The sequence below is a fragment of the Delphinapterus leucas genome, chromosome 1 (genome assembly GCF_059928025.1).
Source record: "Delphinapterus leucas isolate spDelLeu-1000000601 "Yukka" chromosome 1, BTC_Dleu_Yukka2, whole genome shotgun sequence".
Classification (NCBI taxonomy): Eukaryota; Metazoa; Chordata; class Mammalia; order Artiodactyla; family Monodontidae; genus Delphinapterus; species Delphinapterus leucas.
This window is the reverse complement of record NC_143129.1, coordinates 79,788,920-79,813,301: the sequence shown is the minus strand read 5'-3', so window position 1 is coordinate 79,813,301 and position 24,382 is coordinate 79,788,920. Positions and strand designations below refer to the sequence as shown.

General features: G+C 42.9%; 1 protein-coding gene and 1 long non-coding RNA gene across 5 annotated transcripts in view; one reads left to right on the top strand and one right to left on the bottom strand.

Moving 5' to 3' along the window:
- The window catches only part of LOC149750616 (uncharacterized), a 51,258-nt gene extending 27,755 nt beyond the window's left edge, over positions 1–23,503 (bottom strand). Inside the window, exons 1-4 of one of the 4 annotated variants that reach the window (XR_016393837.1) lie at positions 4,445–23,503; positions 1,597–1,728; positions 1,190–1,261; positions 711–811 (exon numbers count right to left, since the gene is read on the bottom strand). This is a non-coding gene — a long non-coding RNA (uncharacterized LOC149750616). The other 3 variants (XR_016393838.1, XR_016393835.1, XR_016393836.1) reach the window with 3 other exon arrangements.
- LELP1 (late cornified envelope like proline rich 1) lies at positions 15,792–18,038 on the top strand. Its single transcript, XM_022559328.3, is given in 3 exon segments — positions 15,792–16,249; positions 16,885–17,078; positions 17,080–18,038. Coding segments are annotated over 2 exon segments (297 nt in total). The 5' UTR covers positions 15,792–16,249; positions 16,885–16,905; the 3' UTR covers positions 17,204–18,038.
- Positions 23,504–24,382: the final 879 nt, after the last annotated feature.

The window sequence follows — 24,382 nt, the reverse complement described above, 5'->3', positions numbered from 1 at the left end:
ACAAGACTAGGATGAGATTTACGTTTCTTTATGTTGAGTTATTGGGCATAAGAAACCTTCTCCTGGCCCCCTGTCCAGTCTCAGAATCCTTCATGGTGAAGTGAAAAAAAGGATGCATTGTCCATCCATGAAGATAGATGGAGAACGGAAGACTGGCTAAACTTCTATGAGAGGGTCAACACATAAGACAGTTTGAGAAAGAGACAGAATCCCCTCTCAATCATCCCTGGAGGATTTCTGTGACCCACCCACCCCTACCCAGTTGGGCTTCCTATGCATGTTAATCATTAACCTTTGAGTAAAACATGATGCTCCATCATGTGAGTGGACCTCACCCTATCAGCTGAAAGCCTGAATAGAAAAAAAAAAGATTGACCTCTCCCAAGGGAATTCTATGACAAGGCTGCCTGTGTGCTCAAACTGCAAATCTTCCTGGGTCTCCAGGCTGCCTGCCTGTTCTGCGGTTTTGGACGTGCCGGCCTCCATGATCACATGAGCCAATTTCTTAAAAATGTATATATTTGCATCCTGTCTGTTCTATTTCTCTGGACATTCCTACCTAATACATTTGTTCAAAATACAAGGTGGAGAGGCAGATGTTTGTCAAGGGGTTTAAAGGGAACCTTGGTCATGGCACAAAAGTAGAGAGTTGAAGAAACTGAATGATGTGGTCCAGCCTCCCAGACCCCGCCCCCATTATGGCCCTTCACCTTCGGTTTTCACAGTCAGTTGACTGCTCTGTTGAAGCATGAGGAGAAGATGGTGAACTGACAAGCACATGAAACATCTGTCTCATACTGAGCTCTCTTTCCTGCAGAGAAGGAAATGCCATTACATACCGGGTAGTGACAAAGTAGGATTTTCTGTACAACGAAGGAGTTTGACAAGTGCTTCAGGAACTGGGGAACTACACCTGGAGCCAGGAAGGCAGGAGGTTATTCCAGGTATTGTACCAGCCTAGGCTTAATCCACAATAAAAGGGGTGGGGCTGGAGTCTCCTCAGGTGGATTTATCCTGACAGGTCAGGTTCACTTGGACTTGCAGGTGAGTGAATGGCTCTGCTGGATGTGAAGAACATTACATGCTGGCCCAGGCTCCCTCTGGGGTTGCAGACAGGGGATGACCAAGAGTGACGCCCTCAGGGCAGAGAGAGGGGTTTATCACGGAAAGAAACTCCTACAGTCCTTACTTAGTAGCTGCTGCAAGTGCAGGGTCCTGTGATGTGGCAGATGTGTCAGAACATCTGATGGGAAGGTTGCCCCTGAGGGTGGATGGTAGAGCTGTGGTGATTTCATTGAGAAAGTGCCAGTAACAACAAAACTACCTCCTCCTTCTTACAGATTCTTTTCAAATAAGAACGATGCCTTAGCAGCAGTGGCAACAATGCAAAGTCCCCTGCCAGCCCCCTCCCCAGGTTCCTGAGCCCTGCCTTCCCAAGATGTCCCCTCCACCTCCCAGCCAGCAGAAGTGTCCCCCTGTGAAGTGCACTTCCTGCCAGTAGGAATACCTGCCAAAGCAGAAGTGACACCTCTGAAGCCACTCTCCACCACCTGATCATGAAGACACTGCATCCCTTGCCCAGTGCCATCCCCTCACCTCCAGCAACATCAGGGAACACAAACAGCTGAGAAGATGCTGCCTCTCTTCAGACTCAAGGAGAAAGATATCATCATAGTGTATTGGGTTTTCCTCTCCAAATTAACTCCTCCCAGCTCTTCTCCCAGGAGACTGCATGGTGTAGACAGAAGTTCCATGTTCTCAAACTCTTCCCCACCCCCATCCAACAGATGTGCTGCCCTGTGCAGCATTCCCCATGCCAGCAGGAATACACACCAAAGCCACCTTCCCCAAACGGATCATGAAGTAGCTGGATTATCTTCCCTATCACCATGGATTCTATTTTTATCCAAAAACATGAACTACATTCAGCCCCAAAAGAGTCTACTTCCCCCAAACTCAAGGTGGATCATGAAACTCCACAGTTAATCCAAACAGACAGCCAAGGGTGGTCGGATGTGATATATTCTCCGGGAGCTCCTTGGAACCTGCGCAGGCATGTGGTTCTCTAGTACTATAACCTTAGCTGGCAAAACAAGGCCATTCTTCCACCACTATGCCCTCTACCCACAGTGCTCTTGGTCTATCCCTGATAACTTTCACCTCTGGAGGCCAAAGAAGAGTCCCACATTAACTTTTCTTCTGATTTCAGAAAGAAAAACAGGATTCTCCTAAATGATCTTAAAGTCATATGAGAATCCACTCTCCTCTCCATGCCACAAAGAAGTAGTTGAAGCCAACTGCCTTCCTCACTGTGCCCTCCCCCATCTCCTATTGCTAGTTAGACCCTTCCCAGGACTGACACTGGCTCTGCAGCCCCCATTCCTACTGACTCATGACCAGTCTTTCTGTCTAATCCATTAAAAATATTGTCACTGAAGAAGTCAGAAAGCCAAAGACAGTACCACATGATATCACTTCTATGTGGAATCTAAAATATGACACAAATGAACCTATCTATGAAACAGAAACAGAAAATCAGGTACGTAGAATAGGCTGGTGGTTGCCAAGGGGAAGTGGAGTGGGAGAGGGTAGGGTTGGGAGTTTGGGATCAACAGATACAAACTGGTATATATAGAATGAATAAACAACGAGGTCCTGCTGTACAGCACAGGGAACTATATTCAATATCCTGTGATAAACCATAATGGAAAAGAATATGAAAAGAATATATATATGTATAACTGAGTCACTTTCCTGTACAGCAGTAATTAACACAACACTGTAATTCAACTGTACTTCAATTTAAAAAATAAATTTAAAAAAAAAAACAAATTTTTTTTTACATATTATCACTGAAGCATCTTGATTTTTGCTCAGTTAATGCCCAGACCACCATGGGTGTAGACAAGTAAGTCTGGGGGTCCAGATTCTTCATTGAAGCCTCCAGAAGGAACACAGCCCTGCCAACACCTTGATTTTAGACTTCTGACCTCAAAAACTCTAAGAGAATAAAATCTTGTTGTTTCAAACCAAGTTTGTGGTAATCTGTTATACCAAACAGGAAACCAAAAAGACCTCATTCCCTCTGCTTAAAATTCCCAAAGAAGACATGAGGTGGCAGGACTAGGCACTTAGTCCATCAACCCTGGAGCCCAGTAGCATGCTGGAAATGATACCCAGGAAAGCTGACTGTTCAATATTCAGAAACTTAGCAAGCCAGTTGTTAAAATATTGGTAGCTTGAAATTGTTCATAGTGGGAGGATTTTGAAAAACAGCAAATGTTACATACAAATCAGGGCTTTCCCACCCCTCCCTTCAGCAGGTTTACCAGACACCATTGGTTAGACCCAGCCTGGGAGACCGACAAATTCAGCAGTTCTTTGACATGAATGGCCTATGGAGAAGGCCAGGTGTCAGGGAAATGTCAGTGCCCTCTGGACTGAGAACTTCAGTCTTACAACTGGAAGGAACTAAATCATGCCAATGACAGAGTGAGCTTGGAAGAGGACCCCAAGCTCCAGAAAGGCACACAGGAGCCAACACATTGGTTACAGCCTTGTGAGACCCTGAGCAGAGGGCCCAGCTAAGCCATGCCCAGACCCTGAACTCATGGAAACAATGAGATAATAAACACCTATTGTTTAAGCTGATAAATTGTGTGACTTGTTATGCAGCAACACAAAACTAATACAGATTCCATAAACAGTTCCTTACCCTCCCAAATATTCTCTTCTTCAGGTTAGCCATTCCTAGTAACCCTGTTTTTTAAGCATTTCTTGCATGGCCCAATTTCCTGGCTCTGCCCCATCTTCACCTCTTTCATTTTGAGTCCAGAATGACAATATTCCTCTTCCTGTAAGAAGTCCACAAAAAAAAAGTGGACCTGACAGGACAAACACAATGATAAGCACCTCCAAGGATGAGCACAGGATCCACACTCTGAATTGGATTTTTGGTAGTTGTGACTATGGTGGTTCCTGTGTTTGTGGCCAAATCCAATGGAAAGATGGTAATCACAGAGGGTAAAGAAACATGTGAGCAGACAAGGTGCCACCCTCTTCCTCTCTGGATCCTTGGGCTTAGTCTCCTTCATGGATATTGTTTAAATGGTGAGTTCCTAGCCTACAAATGAAGGACTCCTCTTTCTTGCAGGGTTTACTTAGAACTGAAAGAGAGGTCTTATCACTGTAGCAACAAAGGAAAGCCCTCCACCCACCCCTTTCCCAGGTCCCTGAGCCCAGCCCACCCTCCCCAGCCAGCATGGATGCCCCAAGTGCAGTGCCCACAGAGCCAGCAGGAATGCCCACTGAGGAAGATATGGTAGCATCTGAAGCCAACACCCCCCAAATCCAGACGAGGCTCACCTCCTGCATCTCTTTCCCTGACTCCATACCAGAAACACCCCACGACCCCACAAAATTCCAACACTCATGAGCTCCAAACCTGCACAGTCCACTGGCTTTCCACTGGTGGTTGAGTGACTCTTCCCAGATCCTTCCTAGGAAACAACAGGGATTAAACAAAAGTACTCTCGGCATCATCCCAGGAGCCAGATGTTCACTTCCTCTCCTCCTGTCCTCTGACCAGGAAGGAATGGCTCTCCCCACTGCTGTCCCAACCCGTGCTGCCTCCTGGTGGTAGAAGAAGATCATTAAGAAAATGAGTTCTATGTTTCCTCCATTTTATTAAAAAATATGAAGAACTTGTAAAACAAATCTGGTTCAGGAATTGACAAGGACTGCCTTAAATCATCTGAAAATCCCCCCAGATTTTCCTGACTTTGCAGTCCCACATTTAGTGAAGGAAACTCATCCTCAGCCTTTTATTCCATGCCCAGAGATTGAACCTGCAGGGGGCACTCACAGCACACAGAGGAGTTTTCTCTTCATCTCTCCATTAAAACATCTGTCCCAGTGAGACCCAAGTTATCCCCGCTTGCAGGGAGCTGGGAAGGCGATAGAGCCACGGGAGCACGCAGGAAACAGAAGCTGGTTGGAGGGCCTTAGGAAGAGCCCTGAGGAGAATTCAGGTCACAGTGGAGGGAGCTGGAGGTTTCCCTCAAGAGAATTACTCCCACCTACCCACTATTTCACAGCCCACATGCCTTCCAATTCTACCTAATCCCGTGTCCTCCCATTACTCCTGAAGAAAGCCTCACCAGGCAGGGGATTTTTGTGTGTATTGGGGGGTTGGGGGGAGGTTCAGGGCAAGGGAGACACCAGCTGCAGGGAAGAGACGATTGAGACTTAAGGCTGGAGCCTGATATGTGAGCATCTCTGCATGGACCCCTCAACCAGATGGGGGTTTGTCCTGGAGCAATCTGGATGGTCTGGGATATCCAGCACATAAGGCCCTATGGTGCCTACCTCCTGGGGTCTCTGGGACTGATACAGCTATATTGATCTTGTAAGCCGACATTTAGAGACAGATCTCCTCATTACAATCTCCACCCACATGAAGCTGGATCTTCCTCCTCTGACAGAGAGTTCACTTCAGTCTTAACTCCCCTGCTAGATTTTGTCTTGTATGTCCTTTCATTTATTCTCCAAACATTCATTGAGTGTCTATTATATACCAGCCCTGAGCCAGCAGTAAAATAAAAAGAATAACACGACAGCCCTTCCATGAAGCAGGGCATTCTGTGAGTCATGAGACAGAAATATACACAGCCATTATCTCCCAGCAGAACAGGTGAGGACCTCAAGCTGTTGGGAGTGCACTGGGGAAGTCACTATACTCTCATGACTATAGTGGGGTGTGGGGGAGGACAGGGAGGTGCATGGAAGGTAAGGTTTTCAAGATGAGTCCAGAGGTGACAAAAAATAAATATTAACCAGACAAGAAGGGGGAGGACATTCCAGTTTGAGAGAAGAGCAGTGGCAAAACTATCGAAATAATGTAACTGCATCTCTTCACCAACAATAAGCATTGTTTACTGAGTGACTAAGATTTGCTGGGCCTTGCACTAGGGGTACAGATATAAAAATAAGTGGTTGGGCTTCCCTGGTGGCTCAGTAGTTAAGAGGCCGCCTGCCGGTGCAGGGGACACGGGTTCGTGTCCCAGTCCGGGGGTGTCCCACAAGCCGCGGAGTGCCTGGGCCCGTAAGCCATGGCCACTGGGCCTGTGCATCTGGAGCCTGTGCTCCGCAGCAGGAGAGGCCACAGTGGTGAGAGGCTCGCGTACCACAAAGAAATAAAAAAATTTTTTTAAAAATAAGTGGTTCCTGAACTCTGGACTAGCCCATCATTTGAGGGGAACTGGGAAATAAATAATTACAAAATACAGAGGGAATTCCCTGGCAGTCCAGTGGTTAGAACTCCACACTTCCACTGCCAAGTGGAAGGTTCAATCCCTGGTCACAGAACTAAGATCCCACAAGCCATGCAGCACAGCCAAAAAATAAATGAATATATAACTACAAAATAGAGGGATAAAATCTCATCATGAGCTTGGCTCAGGCAACTAACAACCTGGGAGGGTCAGGTAAATCACACTCTGTGAGTTCAAGTTTGGAGGAGGGCAGAGGGAGGAGATGACTGGAAGAGAAAAAGCACAGAGTCAGAAAGGTCCGGCACATTTGGGGAATCGCAAGCAGTTTAGCTCCAGAATCTATGGTAAGTATAAAAGACTGAGCTGAAAGAATCTTGCAGACGCAACTGACAATCTGAGACCTCATCTTGAGTTCAGTTGTAAAATTAGACTTCGGTTTTATAAAATTCACTGTGACAGTGCTGTAGAGTATGAATTCGAGGTGGGCACTCTGGGAGACCTGTGACAATGACAACCTCTGTGAAGGCAACAGCAGTGACTGTGAGGGTGATGCGGGACTGACTCGAGAGAGGTATTCACTGGGGCTCCCAAACACTGGCCTGGGTCAGATCCCAGTGGCACATTTTGTGTAAGGTTGAGTGGGAGGCAAGAGGCTGGGATGACCCCAAGTTTCTGGCTTAAAGGTCTTGGTGAATAGGGATGCTATTCACAGAGTTGGAGCACACAAGAGGAGCATGTTAGAAAAGATGCAGAAGGTGATGAATTCTGATTTTATGACAGCAGTTGGAAGCACCACAGTACATCCAATGGATGTTAACATTTGGACCTGGAGAAGTGGGAAGACTGAGGCTTTGGAATTCTTTGAGGTAGAGGTGGTAGTTATAGCAATGGTGGGAAATGAGATCAACAGCAAATATGTAAAGTGAAAGGAGCCAGGTGACATTGAAAGGATTCAGCAGAGGAAGAACAGGTTGTGGAGGAGGGTAGAAGAGCCCAGAGAAATGGGACACCATCCAGGTAATAGAGGAACTCAAGGGGAGAGGGGTAAAAAGGAGGACAACAGTATCAAATACTGCAGTAAAGACAAATTGGATAAATACCGAACCGTGTCCACAAGGACATCATGGAACTTCCCTCACCTAATTCATAATGAAGAAGAAAAACTACATAAACATCAGAAGAAAATCACCAACGGTAATTGATGCACAGTGAAAGGGGAGGATTGTGAGTGTTTCACACGGGCCACAGAGGAAGAGCTGGATATCCAGGCTGTGGAAAATCCCATACAAGGGGGCTACCTGCAGGTAAAATCCCATCAGAGATAACCTGGAGAACTGCCCAATGCCCAGGTGCTGCAGGAGCATGGTCGCTGGTATGTTTGCCAATATTGAAGGATGCTGCAATCAAAACCCCAACAAGGTGAGAGTCAGAAGGGGCTGAAGAACATATTCAAGTTTCCCACCACAGAAAAGTTCAGCTTTAACCACCTGCCAAACCTAGAGAGCCCCTATGTCAGTGCAGAACAGTATCAGTCAGGTAAGAACCTTCCTCTCCCTCCCCTCTTCTCCCTTTGCAGGCCCTCCCCCCAAAACCAGAGGCAGTCAGGTGAGTGAGGAAGAGGAGACACTCCAAATAGCACATAGAGAAGATGCTCTCCTTTCTGGTCCCAAGTGGGAAACAGAAGGAAATATAATATTCTAGGAAACACACCTTCTGATTATTGAAATAAGATTGTTTATGAAAACAGGAACTAGAGAACTCCTATTTTTTAACATCTTCATTGGAATATAATTGATTTACATTGTTGTGTTAGTTGCTGCTGTACAACAAAGTGAATCAGCTATATGTATACATATATCACCATATCCCCTCCCTCTTGTGTCTCCCTCCCACCCTCCCTATCCCACCCCTCCAGGTGGTCACAAAGCACTGAGCTGATCTCCCTGTGCTATGTGGCTGCTTCCCACTAGCCATCTATTTTACATTTGGTAGTGTATATATGTCCATGCCACTCTCTCACTTCATCCCAGCTTGCCCTTCCCCTTCCAATGTCCTCAAGTCCTTTCTCTAGTAGGTCTGCGTCTTTATTCCTGTCCTGCCCCTACGTTCTTCAGAACCCTTTTTTCTTTTTTTACATTCCATATACATATGTTAGCATACGGTATTTGTTTTTCTCTTTCTGACTTACTTCACTCTGTATGACAGGCTCTAGGTCCATCCACCTCACTACAAATAACTCAATTACATTTCTTTTTCTGGCTGAGTAATATTCCATTGTATACATGTCTCACATCTTCTTTATCCATTCATTTCTTAATGGGCACTTAGGTTGCTTCCATGTCCTGACCATTGTAAATAGTGCTGCAATGAACATTGTGGTACATGACTCTTTTTGAATTATGGTTTTGTCAGGGCATATGCCCAGTAGTGGTATTGCTGGGTCGTATGGTAGTTCTATCTTTAGTTTTTTAAGGAACCTCCATACTGTTCTCCATAGTGGCTGTATCAATTCACATTCCCACCAACAGTGCAAGAGAGTTCCCTTTTCTCCACACCCTCTCCAGCATTTATTGTTTGTAGATTTTTGATGATGGCCATCCTGACCCGTGTGATACCTTATTGTAGTTTTGTTTTGCATTTCTGTAATGATTGGTGATGTTAAGCATCCTTTCATGTGTTTGCTGGCAATCTGTATATCTTCTTTGGAGAAATGTCTATTTAGGTCTTCTGCCCATCTTTGGCTTGGGTTGTTTGGGGTTTTTTTGATATTGACCGGCATGAGCTGCTTGAATTTTTTGGAGATTAATTTAATCCTTTGTCCATTGCTTCATTTGCAAATATTTCCCCCATTCCAAGGGTTGTCTTTTCATCTTGCTTATGGTTTCCCTTGCTGTTCAAAAGCTTTCAAGTTTCATTAGGTCCCATTTGTTTATTTTTGTCTTTTTTTTCCCTTACTCTAGGAGGTGGGTCTAAAAGGATCTTGCTGTGATTTATGTCATAGAGTGTTCTGCCTATGTTTTCCTCTAAGAGTTTTTTGGGACTGGCCTTACCTTTAGGTCTTAACTCATTTTGAATTTATTTTTGTGTATGGTGTTAGGGAGTGTTCTAATTTCATTCTTTTACATGTAGCTGTTCACTTTGCCCAGCACCACTTATTGAAGAGACTGTCTTTTCTCCACTGTATATTCTTGCCTCCTTTATCAAAGATAAGGTGACCGTGTGTGTGTGGGTTTATCTCTGGGCTTTCTATCCTGTTCCATTGATCTATATTTCTGTTTTTGTGCCAGTACCATACTGCCTTGATTACTGTAGCTTTGTAGTATAGTCTGAAGACAGGAGACTGATTCCTCCAGATCCGAGTTTCTTTCTCAAGATTGCTTTAGCTATTCGGGGTCTTTTGTGCTTCCATAAAAATTGTGCAATTTTTTGTTCTACTTCTGTGAAAACTGCCATTGGTAATTTGATAGAGATTGCATTGAAGCTGTAGATTGCTTTGGGTGGTAGAGTCATTTTCACAATATTGATTCTTCCAATCCAAGAACCTGGCATTTCTCTCTATCTGTTGGAGTCATCTTTGATTATTTTCATCAATGTTTTATCGTTTTCAGAGTACAGGACTTTTACCTCCTTAGGTAAGTTTATTCCTAGGTATTTTATTCTTTTTGTTGCAGTGGTAAATGAGAATGTGTCCTTAATTTCTCTTTCAGGTTTTTCAGCATTAGTGTATAGGAATGCAAGAGATTTCTGTGCATTAATTTTGTATCCTGCAACTTTACCAAATTCATTGATTAGCTCTAGTAGTTTTCTGGTAACATTTTAAGGATTCTCTATGTATATTATCATGTCATCTGCAAACAGTGACAATTTTACTTCTTTTCTGATTTGGATTCCTTTTATTTCTTTTCCTTCTCTGATTGCTGTGGCTAAAACTTCCAAAACTATGTTGAATAATAGTGGTGAGAGTGGGCAACCTTGTCTTGTTCCTGATCTCAGTGGAAATGGTTTCAGTTTTTCACCATTGAGAATGAGGTTGGCTGTGGGTTTGTCATATGTGGCCTTTATTTTATTGAGGAAAGTTCCCTCTCCTACTTTCTGCAGGATTTGTATATATATATTATTATATTATATTATTATATTATATTATATATATTATATTATATTATATTATTATATTATATATATATATTATGTTGAGGTAAGTTCCATCTGTGCCCACTTTCTGGGGCGTTTTTATCATAAATGGCTGTTGTCAAAAGCTTTTTCTGCATCTATTGAGATGATCATATATTTTTTCTCCTTCAGTCTGTTAATATGGTTTCTCACATTTATTGATTTCCATGTATTGAAGAATCCTTGCATTCCTGGGATAAACCCCACTTGATCATGGTGTATGATTCTTTTAATGTGCTGTGGGATTCTGTTTGCTAGTATTTTGTTGAGAATTTTTGCATGTTCATCAGTGATATTGGTCTATAGTTTTCTTTCTTTGTGACATCCTTGTCTGGTTTTGGTATCAGGGTGATGGTGGCCTCATAGAATGCGTTTGGGAGTGTTCCTCCCTCTGCTATGTTTTGGAAGAGTTTGAGAAAGATAGGTGTTAGCTCTTCTCTAAATGTTTGATAGAATTCGCCTGTGAAGCCATCTGGTCCTGGGCTTTTGTTTGTTGGAAGACTTTTAGTCACAGTTTCAATTTCAGTGCTTGTGTTTGGTCTGTTTATATTTCCTATTTCTTCCTAGTTCTGTCTCAGAAGGCTGTGCTTTTCTAAGAGTGTGTCCATTTCTTCCAGGTTGTCCATTTTATTGGCATATAGTTGCTTGTAGTAATCTCTCATGATCCTTTGTATTTCTGCAGTGTCAGTTGTTACTTCTCCTTTTTCATTTCTAATTATGTTGATCTGGGTCTTCTCCCTTTTTTTCTTGATGAGTGTGGCTAATGGTTTATCAATTGTGTTTATCTTCTCAAAGAATTAGCTTTTAGTTTTACTGATCTTTGCTATTGTTTCCTTCATTTCTTTTTCATTTATTTCTGATCTGATCTTTATGATTTCTTTCATTCTGCTAACTTCAGCGTTTTTTTGTTCTTCTTTCTCTAATTGCTTTAGGTGTAAGGTTAGGTTGTTTATTTGAGGTGTTTCTTGTGTCTTGAGGTAGGATTGTGTTGCTATAAACTTCCCTCTTAGAACTGCTTTTGCTTCATCCCATATGTTTTGGGCCATCCTGTTTTCATTGTTACTTGTTTCTAGGTATTTTTTGATTTCCTCTTTGATATCTTCAGTGATCTCTTCGTTATTTAGTAGTGTATTGTTTAGCCTCCATGTGTTTCTATATTTTACAGGGGTTTTTTTCCTGTAATTGATATCTAGTCTCATAGTGTTGTGGTCAGAAAAGATATTTGATAGGATTTCAATTTTCTTAAATTTACCAAGACTTGTTTTATGACCCAGGATATGATCTATCCTGGAGAATGTTCCATGAGAGCCCTAGTAGAAAGTGTATTCTGTTGTTTTTGGATGGAATGTCCTATAAATATCAATTAAGTCCATTTTGTTAAATGTGTCATTTAAAGCTTGTGTTTTCTTATTTATTTTCATTTTGGCTATTCTGCCCATTGGTGAAAGTGGGTTGTTAAAATCCCCTACTATTATTGTGTTTGTATCGAATTCCCCTTTTATGGCTGTTAGCATTAGCCTTATGTATTGAGGTGCTCCTAAGTTGGGTGCATAAATATTTACAATTGTTATATCTTCTTCTTGGAAGAACTCCTTATTGTCTAAGCAGGATCCTAAAAGTCAATGGCATCTGCTAGAGATTACATCCCAAGAGGAAGGAAAGAGCCAGCCCCACAGAGAGTGTTTGAAGAGGCACCAATGGAAGGAATAGAGTTTTTTTCTGACTTTATCCTATGAGTCCTGCTTATTCAACAAGAATCACACAGAGACACAGAAAAAGACAGGAAAAAAAAACGACTTCACCTAAAAAGCAGAGAACGGGAATGCAAGTGAGGTTAAAACTTCTGACACATAGAATTCCCTGGCCTCATAAAATATACAGAACTACAGGACCTGCAGTTTCACAAGGGGAAACCACTGAATGGTTCACTGACTTTTTGGGCCTTAGTGAATGCTTAAAGTACTTTCTTTTTTCAATAACATTTATATCAACTCTCCTTACTCAAAAATGAAATCATCCATTAACAGCTAGTATTGAAATATCTAATCTTCCTGGATTAGACCACCAGGAACTTTGGCTGGAAGGCACGCAAAAATGATATGGAGAAGTGGGATTTCAGGGCCAAGATCAGGAGGTAAGAGAGATAGTTCGAAGACAGAGGCAGAGAGAGATCCTACAAGTCAAGAGAAGACAAAGCCAGGAAAGCAATGAAAAATAATAACTCATATGTATAGTGAACATTTATTGGGGGCTGTTCAAACATAGAATCTCATTCAGTCTTCACAACAACCTACAAGCACAGTGAGACAGGAGGATGGATGGAAGTGTAGGCTTTGCACTTAGAAACATCCCTGGCATCTTATAAGCACTCAATATAAATTACATATTATCTTAAAATGGGTGCTATTATTATCACATTTACTGTTGAAGGAATTGAAACTTAGAAAGTTTAAGTCAGGTACTAGGGGTCATTTAGTAAGTAAAGGATAAAGGCAGGACTTGAACCCGGGGATCTGACTCCAGAGTCCTCTCTCTCAACCTGGGGGCTGTGACACCCACTCCTCTCCCCTTCCAGTCTCTATTCTTCTGAGACCCAGCCACTCAAGCAGCCTGTTCTGTGTTTCTTCTCAGTCGTGCCTTGCTGCCAGCTAGCTGCCAACCAAATCCTAAGCCAAACATAACTGGATAGCTGTTACTAAATGTAACCCTTTAAAGAAGGGTTTTAAAGACGCTGTCCTGTTGACAGTCCAATGAGTGGTAGACTTTCACTTAGTGTGAATTTCTTAAGCAAGAAATAGGAGAGGGGAGAAAGGAGAGAGAGAAAGATGAAAACAGCCAGACAACAGTCAGTAGAAATCACTACATCCTTTGACATCACTGTCACAAATGACTACCTTCTCCGTAACCAGATTGCTAACTTCGGTCCAGAGCAGAACAGCAGGTGGATCTGGGACTCCTGAAATGAGTGTAAGAACTGCTTTTCAACAGCTTTGAAGAGATAGTGCTCTTGAATAAAATGACGGAAGGAAGAAAATGAGGGAATTGGGCTGCACTAAGACAATGGATCTAACACCAATTATCCCAGGGACAGGGGGGTCAGTTCTGGTTACTGTCACCTTTCATTTAGGTTCATTTGGATTTTATGACATTCTTTATCCACTGTGAATACCAAATAAACCCTGCATTGGGATACCCCATCCTCCCCATTACCTTTTCTCTTCTCTCCCCCAGTCCTCTCTCTCTGGACCAGCTCACTCTCATCCACTCATAAACATGTGTTGGGCTGAAGTGAACTCAGGATCTCAGGTCTGCCCAGCAGCACAAGGATCCATCTTTCTAATAACCATTCAAGATGCTTCACTGAAAACACAAAATTCTCAGACTCAAACTCCTCTTCTTCTAACACAAACCTGTTCTGTTTCCTCAGTGCCCAATAACAATAGCACCTAGGAGTCCTCTGAGTTCTTAATTTTCTTCTTAACTTTCCACTAACCAGATACCATAAATTTGCTTCTCTGATGATGTTTCTCTCATTGGTACCCTCTTTCTCCCACCGCCACTGCCTTCTTCAGACTTGGATATTTTTATAATTTCTTTGAACAGCTTAGTTCAACTTACACTCCATCACTCCATCCTTCAAACCATCCTGCACTTTTTTTTTAACATCTTTATTGGAGTATAATTGCTTTACAATGGTGTGTTAATTTCTGCTTTATAACAAAGTGAATCAGTTATACATATACATATGTTCCCATATCTCTTCCCTCTTGCATCTCCCTCCCTCCCACCCTCCCTATCCCACCACTCTCGGTGGTCACAAACCACCGAGCTGATCTCCCTGTGCTATGCAGCTGCTTCCCACTAGCTATCTATTTTACATTTGGTAGTGTATATATGTCCATGTCACTCTCTTACTTTGTCACAGCTCTTACAACACCTTAGACATGATCATATCACAATTTTAACCAAAAGTCACTCATGATTCAGCAGTGAATGACTGCCAAGATGAATGTCTTGGACCAGAGTTCAAGGCACCATGTGTCTCTGAGGCCCAATTGACTTTCCACTCCTATTACCACCTCAGACACACCCCTATTGCAACCACAAAGACCCACTGGCCAGGCCTTTGAAAAAACAAGGAAGGAACTTTCACAGAGGCAGACCTTTCTACTCTAAGGCAAAATCTGGGGTTAGCCCAACAGGTCAGGACTGGTCAGGAGCATCAAACTCAATTTCTTAGGAATAAGCAGCATCTACCTTAGATATCAAGGGTTGGCCACACCCTGATTGAAAAAAACAGTCACAGAATCCAACAAACAGTGAATTTTAGGCAGAGTCGTTGAGAAAAAGAGCTAAAATAATCTTTTGATTTGAGCCAGGGAGTGTGGAGTGGTAAAAAGAGGTTTCAGAATCTCATGTTAAAAACATAGTGGGGCGACTTCCCTGGTGGCACAGTGGTTAAGAATCCACCTGCCAACGCAGGGAACACGGGTTCGAGACCTGGTCCAGGAAGATCCCACATGCCACAGAGCAAATAAGCCTGTGTGCCACAACAGTAGCTGCGGAACCTGTGTGCCTAGAGCTCATGCCCTGCAACAAGAGAAGCCACTGCAATGAGAAACCCGCACACTGCTACAAACAGTAGCCCCCGCTCACTGAAACTAGAGAAAACCTGCACATAGCAACGAAGGCCCAACACAGCCAAAAATTAATTAACTAATTCATTAATTGATTAATTTTAAAAAACATAGTGGGGACAGGAGCGTCAAAATGGCTGTGATCAATCAGGGGAGCTCTCCTAGAAAGATGAAGAGCAGGCAAGTTCAAAGGAGTTAAAATTTGGGAGACTAGGGGAGGAAAGAGAGATCAGGTGTAAACAGAGCTTTTCTGCTCCTAGCAACAATGAGCCTCCCTATCCTTAGAGTTTAGTTCCCTTCATGGTAGCCTGATTTTGCCAGCATGAATTTTGAGGGACCTGGGAGAGGACGGGACAGCAAAGGGGGTATTAATCATAGCCTATTCTTCTGTTCAAGGGCTTGAGTTGAGCTGGAAGCTCTGGAGTCACACAACAATTGCGACTTGATGATGCAGTGATGAGGTCACAAGTGGGGCTCCCCCTTCCCCCCACTCTGTCTTCCTCAGAGCTGGGCAGAAGAACCAGAGGGGAAAATCCACCTTCCCGGGCACAGCCATAACATCCACCTCACTCAACTACTTGTCAAGTTCAATACCAACACAAAGGGGTGAGTTGCATGTGGACAACTGGAAATGCCCCCTCCTTTACCTCCCCTTTCTGGGGGATGACCCACAGCACCCCAGGCATTGAGCAGGGTTGAAATGATGGCTATATTTGGTGAAAGTTTCCTCTCATTTTCAGTAGCAGGATCTAGCTACACCTCATTTGAAAGAGTAATTCTTAACCATTTTGGAGTTCAATGTAATGATCTGTCTCTCCAGAGAGCCATACTGACTTTAAAACAAAATTAGATTTTTAAAATTTTATTTTTATATTGTTAAAGGAAATCAAAGATGTGCCAATTAGATCCAACTTGCAAGTATTGTCAGGGACTAAAAAGTCCTGTCCATATCCAGAAGTCAAACAGTCTATAGAGGAAGACCTAGCTCAGGGCAAAACTCAACAGAGGGGAAAAGGATTTACTCCCTAAAATCATAGTTTGTGGCTCCAACATTCATATTTTCAGAGAAACTAGAATTTCCCAGTTTATCTCCTCTTCTCTTAACTTCTTTCCTTACCCTAATCACCAGGTGGAGGAGTTCCTAGAGTGGTCCATGGGAGCCCAGCCACGGTAGGAATTCAACTCTTTTCCATGCTCAGTCCTCAAGTGACAAAAGCAGTTCTCAAGGTTTTGAGGGCTTAGGCAAGACATAGAATTGGAAGAAGTGTCATAGGCCCCCAAGCCCACTAACATATCCTCCCATTCCATCTCCAGAGGGATAGGGAGGTGCCCTTACAGGAGTTCTTGAAAACTGTTGTCGTGCCATGGATGCATTTAGGAGTCCGATCAAGCTTAGGCACTCTTCAGAATAATGTTTTAAAATGAATGAAATAAAATACATGGGGTTACAGAATATACCAATTATATTGATAAATATATGGTTAAATATGGTTGGGTTGGGGGGCAGTCCAAGGACCCTAAGGTTAAGAACTCCTGCTAGGGGCTATGGAATGGAGACAAGAATAAGTGAAAAGAACGCATAGCAACGGTGGAGAGATCAAGAAATGTTGTCACCAATGCACTGCAAGGACAAGAGGACAGGCCTTAGATGAGAATTTATTCTAGAGCCTGAACACATCCCAGGAAAGGCTTTCTTAAGAACAAGAATGGGCAGGGCAGGAGGTGTGTGTGGGAAGGCTGTACTGGTCCTCTCCCGCCTTGCAATGTGGTCTCTCACACATAACCTGTCACGTATTTCTTTGCAGGTCTCAGAAAATCAAGAAGGAATGTCGAGTGATGATAAAAACAAACCTAGTGAACCCAAGAATGAGCCCAAGCAATGTGATCCCAGGTGTGAACAAAGGTGTGAGACTAAATGCCAGCCCAGCTGTTTAAAGAAGCTGCTGCAACGGTGCTCTGAAAAGTGCCCACAGGAAAAGTGCCCAGCACCACCAAAGTGTCCCATGTCCCCCATGCCCCCCACTGTGTCCTCCACCATGCCCCTGCCCAGCTCCCTGTCCTCCCAAGCCATGTCCCAAGCTCTGTCCTCCTAAATGCCCACAGCCCTGCCCACCCCCAGAGTGAGGCACCAAGGGCACTACCCAGCCCACTACATCCACCATCTCCACCATCTCCACCATATTCACCATTATGGGGCTGAGAGCTGAAGCCATGAACTTACAAGTAAATGTGTTCCTCTGCTGTGCAAGACTTTCTTCTCCTGGTTTCTTGGTAGTTTTTGGTTTGTTTCTTGTTTTCCAGCATTATATCACCAAGAAGCAACGCCCTGAGTGTGAGGCTAGGACCCTGGCCCTCCACACTCAACAACCTTGGAAGATGGCCAGGTCTCTAACCCCACCTGCTGCATAGAGGGACGTGGCATCTTCTGAGAGGTGCACCCAGGGAATGCACTCCTGCTAGGGCACAGCCTGAGAGAGCAATAAACATGGCTATTGAAGTGGCTAACCCCGGGAACCCAATGAGCACAAGGGAGGAAGAGTGTGTGAGGGGAAACAGGAATGACGCTGGGGAAAGTTCCACAAAGACTCAGGGAAAGAATTCTACCCTTGGCTATTAGTCCCATTGCATAATGCTTGGGCAGAACACTCTGAAAATAGGCTTCATGGGTTTAAACTCTAGCTCTGCTCCCCAAAATTTTGTGACCTTAAGCCAGTTGGTTACCTTCTCTGAGCCCTAGTTTCCTTCTCTCTGTAAAAGGAATGAGGATACTAATAGTATTGGTGTTACCTGGTGGTTGTGTGGCTTAAGGAGTTAACAAATGCCAAGTGCCTGGTTTGCTGGGACACAGTGAGGGGAGCACGCTGTACCTGCCCATGTGTGACACAACACACCTGAACTTGACTGCCTTGTGCTTCACTTCCTCATCAGGCTGTAAATCTCCTGAGTGCAATAATCAGGTTCTAACTCATACCAGTAAGCACAGCTAAGAATTCTTCTAAAAAATAAGAAATAAAGAGGAGTTTGTGGATTACACCAATGTCAGTTGGCTGACTTTGATCCTGGAGTATAGTTATGCAGCATGTCACCATGTCACCCTTGAGAGAATTCCAGTGAAGGGGACATGGGATCTCTATTTTTGCAACTTTCTGTGAATCTATATACAATTTCCAAAGAAATAGTTAAGTACAAAAAATAGAAAAAGATAAATCTGGGAGGACCTCAACTAGGAATGAACCAGAAAAGTTTTCACAGCTGATATGTTAGTGTACAAGTAGCTACAGGGAGTACACATCAAAGTGGATTAATTCACAAGTTATCAGTTCATATTGCTGGGAAGGATATTAGGATGAGCAGGGGGCATGTAGAATTGAAAAAGAACTATAAGAACGAGGACTTCAGGGTCTGGGAGCATGGATTCACTGCCACTGTTTCAATCTCTCTCATCCCCACCAGTCTCCACTCCTCTTCAGGATGGGTATCCTCACCTCTTAGACCTCTCCATGTGGTAAGGTCCTTGGCCAAGTGGACCCACATTGTTGATGGCTTGGGTATGAGGTATTCCTGTTATTTCAGGAAAGAAACCTGATTGGTTCTTTCCAAAAACGCAGGTTATCATCACAGCTCACAACATCCAAGCAGAAGTAGGTTTAGTATTCTTTGCTGTCACAAATGTAATGAAAGAGGCCAGGTCATGTTATAAGTGGGAGTGATTCTACCAACCTGCTTCCTTACCTGCTGTTCTGTGATTTAGAACTTGAAACATCCAGAACTGCATCCTGTTCACTCATTCGCAGGTAATATTTTATGTGCTTCCTTAAGATTGGATTGTGAAAGAGACTGAAAAGGATCATAAATCTTCATGGCTGAGTTTCTTTTAATTGAAATATAATTTACTTATTCTGAAATGGACAGATCTTAAACCTCAATCAGGATACGAAAAATAACAATCACTTCAGAAGGTGCCCTTGTGCCTTGGCCAATGAATCCATACCAAAAAGCTGTGTGGCTGACAGAGTCTTGGTGCTCTGGCTGGGTGTCACGCCTGAGCCTCTGAGGTGGGAGAGCCGACTTCAGGACGTTGGTCCACCAGAGACCCCCCCGGCCCCTCATAATATCAATCGGCGAGAGCTCTCCCAGATATCTCCATCTCAACACTAAGACCCACCTCCACACAACAACCAGCAAGCTCCAGTGATGGACACGCCAGGCAAAACAACTAGCAAGACAGGAACACAGCCCCACCCATTAGCAGAGAGGCTTCCTAAAATAATAATAAGTTCACAGACATCACAAAACACACCACCAGACGTGGCACTGCCCACCAGAAAGACAGCAGCCTCATCCACCTGAACAGAGGCACCAGTCCCCTCCACCAGGAAGACTACACAACCCACTGAACCAACCTTAGCCACTGCGGGAAAACACGAAAAACAATAGGAACGATGAACCTGAAGCCTGCAAAAAGGAGACCCGAAACACAGTAAGTTATGCAAAATGAGAATACAGAGAAACACACAGCACATGAAGGAGCAAGGTCAAACCCACCAGAACAAACAAATGAAGAGGAAATGGGCAGTCTACCTGAAAAAGAATTCAGAGTAATAATAGCAAAGATGATCCAAAATCTTGGAAACAGAATAGAGAAAATACAAGAAATGTTTAACAAGGATCTAGAAGAACTAAAGAGCAAAAAAACAAAGAAGAACAACACAATAAATGAAATTAAAAATTCTCAGGAAGGAATCAATAGCAGAATACTGAGGCAGAAGAGTGGATAACTAACCTGGAAAATATAATAGTGGAAATAACTACCACAGAGCAGAATAAAGAAAAAAGAATGGAGGACATTCTTAGAGACCTCTGGGACAACATTAAACACACCAATATTCGAATTATAGGGGTCCCAGAAGAAGAAGAGAAAAAGAAAGGGTCTGAAAAATATTAAACAGATTATAGTTGAAAACTTCCCTAATATGGAAAAGGAAATTGTCAATCAAGTCCAAGAAGTGCAGAGAGTCACATACCGCATAACTCCAAGGAGAAACACACCAAGACACATATTTACCAAACTATTAAAAATTAAATACAAAGAAAAAATATTAAAAGCAGCAAGGAAAACGCAACAAATAACAAACAAGGGAATCCCCATAAGATTAACAGCTGATCTTTCAGCAGAAATTCTGCAAGCCAGAAGGGAGGGGCAGGACATATTTAAAGTGATGAAAGAGAAAAACCTACAACCAAGATTACTCTACCCAGCAAAGATCTCATTCCGATTCAACAGAGAAATTAAAAGCTTTACAGACAAGCAAAGCTAAGAGAATTCATGACCACCAAACCAGGTTTACAACAAACAATAAAGAAACTTCTCTAGGCAGGCAAAACAAGAGAAAGAAAAGACCTACAATGACAAAACAATTAAGAAAATGGTAATAGGAATATACATATCGATAATTACCTTAAATGTAAATGGATTAAATGCTCCAACCAGTGCAGAGAGAGGACAGCGGTTGGGGGTGGGAACACAGCCTGAAGGGGTTAGTGCACCACGGCTAGCCGGGAGGGAGTCCGGGAAAAGGTCTGGAGCTGCCGAAGAGACAAGAGACTTTTTCTTCCCTCTTTGTTTCCTGGTGTGCGAGGAGAGGGGATTAAGAGCGCTGCTTAAAGGAGCTCCAGAGACGGGCGCAAGCCACGGCTAAAAGAGCGGACCCCAAAGACGGGCAGGAGATGCTAAGGCTGCTGCTGCCACCACCAAGAAAACTGTGTGCGCGCACAGGTGACTATCTACACCTCCCTTCCGGGGAGTTTGTGCAGCCCGCCACTGCCACGTTCCCGGGATCCAGGGACAACTTCCCCGGGAGAACGCACAGCAAGCCTCAGGCTGGTGCAACATCACTCCGGCCTCTGCCGCCGCAGGCTCGCCCTGCACGCTGTGCCCCTCCCTTCCCCCGGCCTGAGTGAGCCAGAGCCCCCGAATCAGCGGCTCCTTTAACCTCGTCCTGTCTGAGCGAAAAACAGACGCCTTCCGTTGACCTACACGCAGAGGCGGGGCCAAATCCAAAGTTAAGCCCGTGGGACCTGTGAGAACAAAGAAGAGAAAGGGAAATCTCTCCCAGCAGCCTCAGAAGCAGCGGATTAAAGCTCCACAATCAACTTGATATACCCTGCATCTGTGGAATACATGAATAGACAACGAATCATCCCAAATTGAGGAGGTGGACTTTGAGAGCAAAATTTATGATTTTTTCCCCTTTTCCTCTTTTTGTGAGTGTGTATGTGTATGCTTCTGTGTGAGTTTTTGTCTGTATAGCTTTGCTTCCACCATTTGTCCTAGGGTTCTATCAGCCCAGTTTTTTTTAATTTTTTTTCTTAATAATTATTTTTATTTTAATAACTTTATTTTATTTACTTTATCTTCTTTCTTTCTTTCTTTCTTTCTTTCTTTCCTTCCTTCCTTCCCTCCTTTAGACAACAAATCATCCCAAATTGAGGAGATGGACTTTGAGAGCAAGATTTATGATTTTTTCCCCTTTTCCTCTTTCTGTGAGTGTGTATGTGTATGCTTCTGTATGAGATTTTGTCTGTATAGCTTTGCTTCCACCATTTGTCCTAAGGTTCTATCCGTCCGTTTTCTTGTTTTGTTTTGTTTTGTTAATTTTTTTCTTAATAATTATTTTTTAATTTAATAACTTTATTATATTTTACTTTATTTATGGTACTTTATCTTCTTTCTTTCTTTCTTTTTTCCTTCCTTCCCTCCTTCCTTCCTTCTTTCCTCCCACCATCCTTCCTTCCCTCCCTCCTTTCTTTCTTTCTTTCCTTCTTTCCTTCTTTTCTTCTGTCTCTCTTTCTTTCTTTCTTCCTTCCTTCTGTCCTTCCTCCCGTCCTTTCCTTCTTTCCTACTTTCTTTCTTTCTTCCAACTTCTACTAATTCTTTCTCTCTACTTTTTCTCCCTTTTATTCTGAGCCGCGTGGATGAAAGGCTCTAGGTGCTCCAGCCAGGAGTCAGTGCTGTGCCTCTGAGGTGGGAGAGCCAACTTCAGGACACTGGTCAACAAGAGACCTCCCAGCTCCATATAATATCAAATGGTGAAAATCTCCCAGAGATCTCCATCTCAATGCCAGCACCCAGCTTCACACAACGACCAGCAAGATACAGTGCTGGACACCCTATGCCAAACAACTAGCAAGACAGGAACACAACTCCACCCATTAGCAGAGAGGTTGCCTAAAATCATAATAAGTCCACAGACACCCCAAAACACACCACCAGACGTGGACCTGCCCACCAGAGAGACAAGTTCCAGCCTCATCCACTAGAACACAGGCACTAATCCCCTCCACAAGGAAGCCTACACAACCCACTGAACCAACCCTAGCCAGTGGGGACAGACACCAAAAACAATGGTAACTACGAACCTTCAGCCTGCAAAAAGGAGACCCCAAACACAGTAAGATAAGCAAAATGAAAAGACAGAAAAACAGACAGCAGATGAAGGAGCAAGATAAAAACACACCAGACCTAACAAATGAAGAGGAAATAGGCAGTCTACCCGAAAAAGAATTCAGAATAATGATAGTGAAGATGATCCAAAATCTTGGAAATAGAATAGACAAAATGCAAGAAACATTTAACAAGAACCAAGAAGAAATAAAGAGGAAACAAACAATGATGAACAACACAATAAATGAAATGAAAAATACTCTAGATGGGATCAATAGCAGAATAACTGAGGCAGAAACACGGATAAGTGACCTGGAAGATAAAATAGTGGTGATAACTAATACAGAGCAGAATAAAGAAAAAAGAATGAAAAGAAATGAGCACAGTCTTAGAGACCTCTGGGACAACATTAAATGCACCAACATTCGAATTATAGGGCTTCCAGAAGAAGAAGAGAAAAAGAAAGGGACTGAGAAAATATTTGAAGAGATTATAGTTGAAAAATTCCCTAATATGAGAAAGGAAATAGTTAATCAAGTCCAGGAAGCACAGAGAGTCCCAGACAGGATAAATCCAAGGAGAAATACGCCAAGACACATATTAATCAAACTGTCAAAAATTAAATACAAAGAAAACATATTAAAAGCAGCAAAGGATAAACAACAAATAACACACACGGGAATCCCCATAAGGTTAACAGCTGATCTCTCAGCAGAAATTCTGCAAGCCAGAAGGGAGTGGCAGGACATATTGAAAGTGATGAAGGAGAAAAACCTGCAACCAAGATTACTCTACCCAGCAAGGATCTCATTCAGATTTGATGGAGAAATTAAAACCTTTACAGACAAGCAAAAGCTGAGAGAGTTCAGCACCACCAAACCAGCTCTACAACAACTGCTAAAGGAACTTCTCTAGGCAAGAAACACAAGAGAAGGAAAAGACCTACAATAACGAACCCAAAACAATTAAGAAAACGGGAATGGGAACATACATATCAATAATTACCTTAAATGTAAATGGACTAAATGCTCCCACCAAAAGACACAGATTGGCTGAATGGATACAAAAACAAGACGCATATATTTGCTGTATACAAGAGACCCATTTCAGACCTAGAGACACATACAGACTGAAAGTAAGGGGATGGAAAAAGGTATTTCATGCAAATGGAAACCAAAAGAAAGCTGGAGTAGCAATGCTCATATCAGAAAAAATTGACTTTAAAATAAGAACTATTAAAAGAGACAAAGAAGGACACTACATAATAATCAAGGGATCGATCCAAGAAGAAGATATAACAATTGTAAATATTTATGCACCCAACATAGGAGCACCTCAATACATAAGGCAAATACTAACAGCCATAAAAGGGGAGATCGACAGTAACACATTCATAGTAGGGGACTTTAACACCCCACTTTCACCCATGGACAGATCAGCCAAAATGAATATAAATAAGGAAACACAAGCTTTAAATGATACATTAAGCAAGATGGACTTAATTGATATTTATAGGACACTCCATCCAAAATCAACAGAATACACATTTTTCTCAAGTGCTCATGGAACATTCTCCAGGATAGATCATATCTTGGGTCACAAATCAAGCCTTGGTAAATTTAAGAAAATTGAAATTGTATCAAGCATGTTTTCCGACCACAACGCTATGAGACTAGATATCAATTACAGGAAAAGATCTGTAAAAAATACAAACACATACACATGGATGCTAAACAATACACTACTTAATAACGAAGTGATCGCTGAAGAAATCAAAGAGGAAATAAAAAAATACCTAGAAACAAATGACAATGGAGACACAACGACCCAAAACCTATGGGATGCAGCAAAAACAGTTC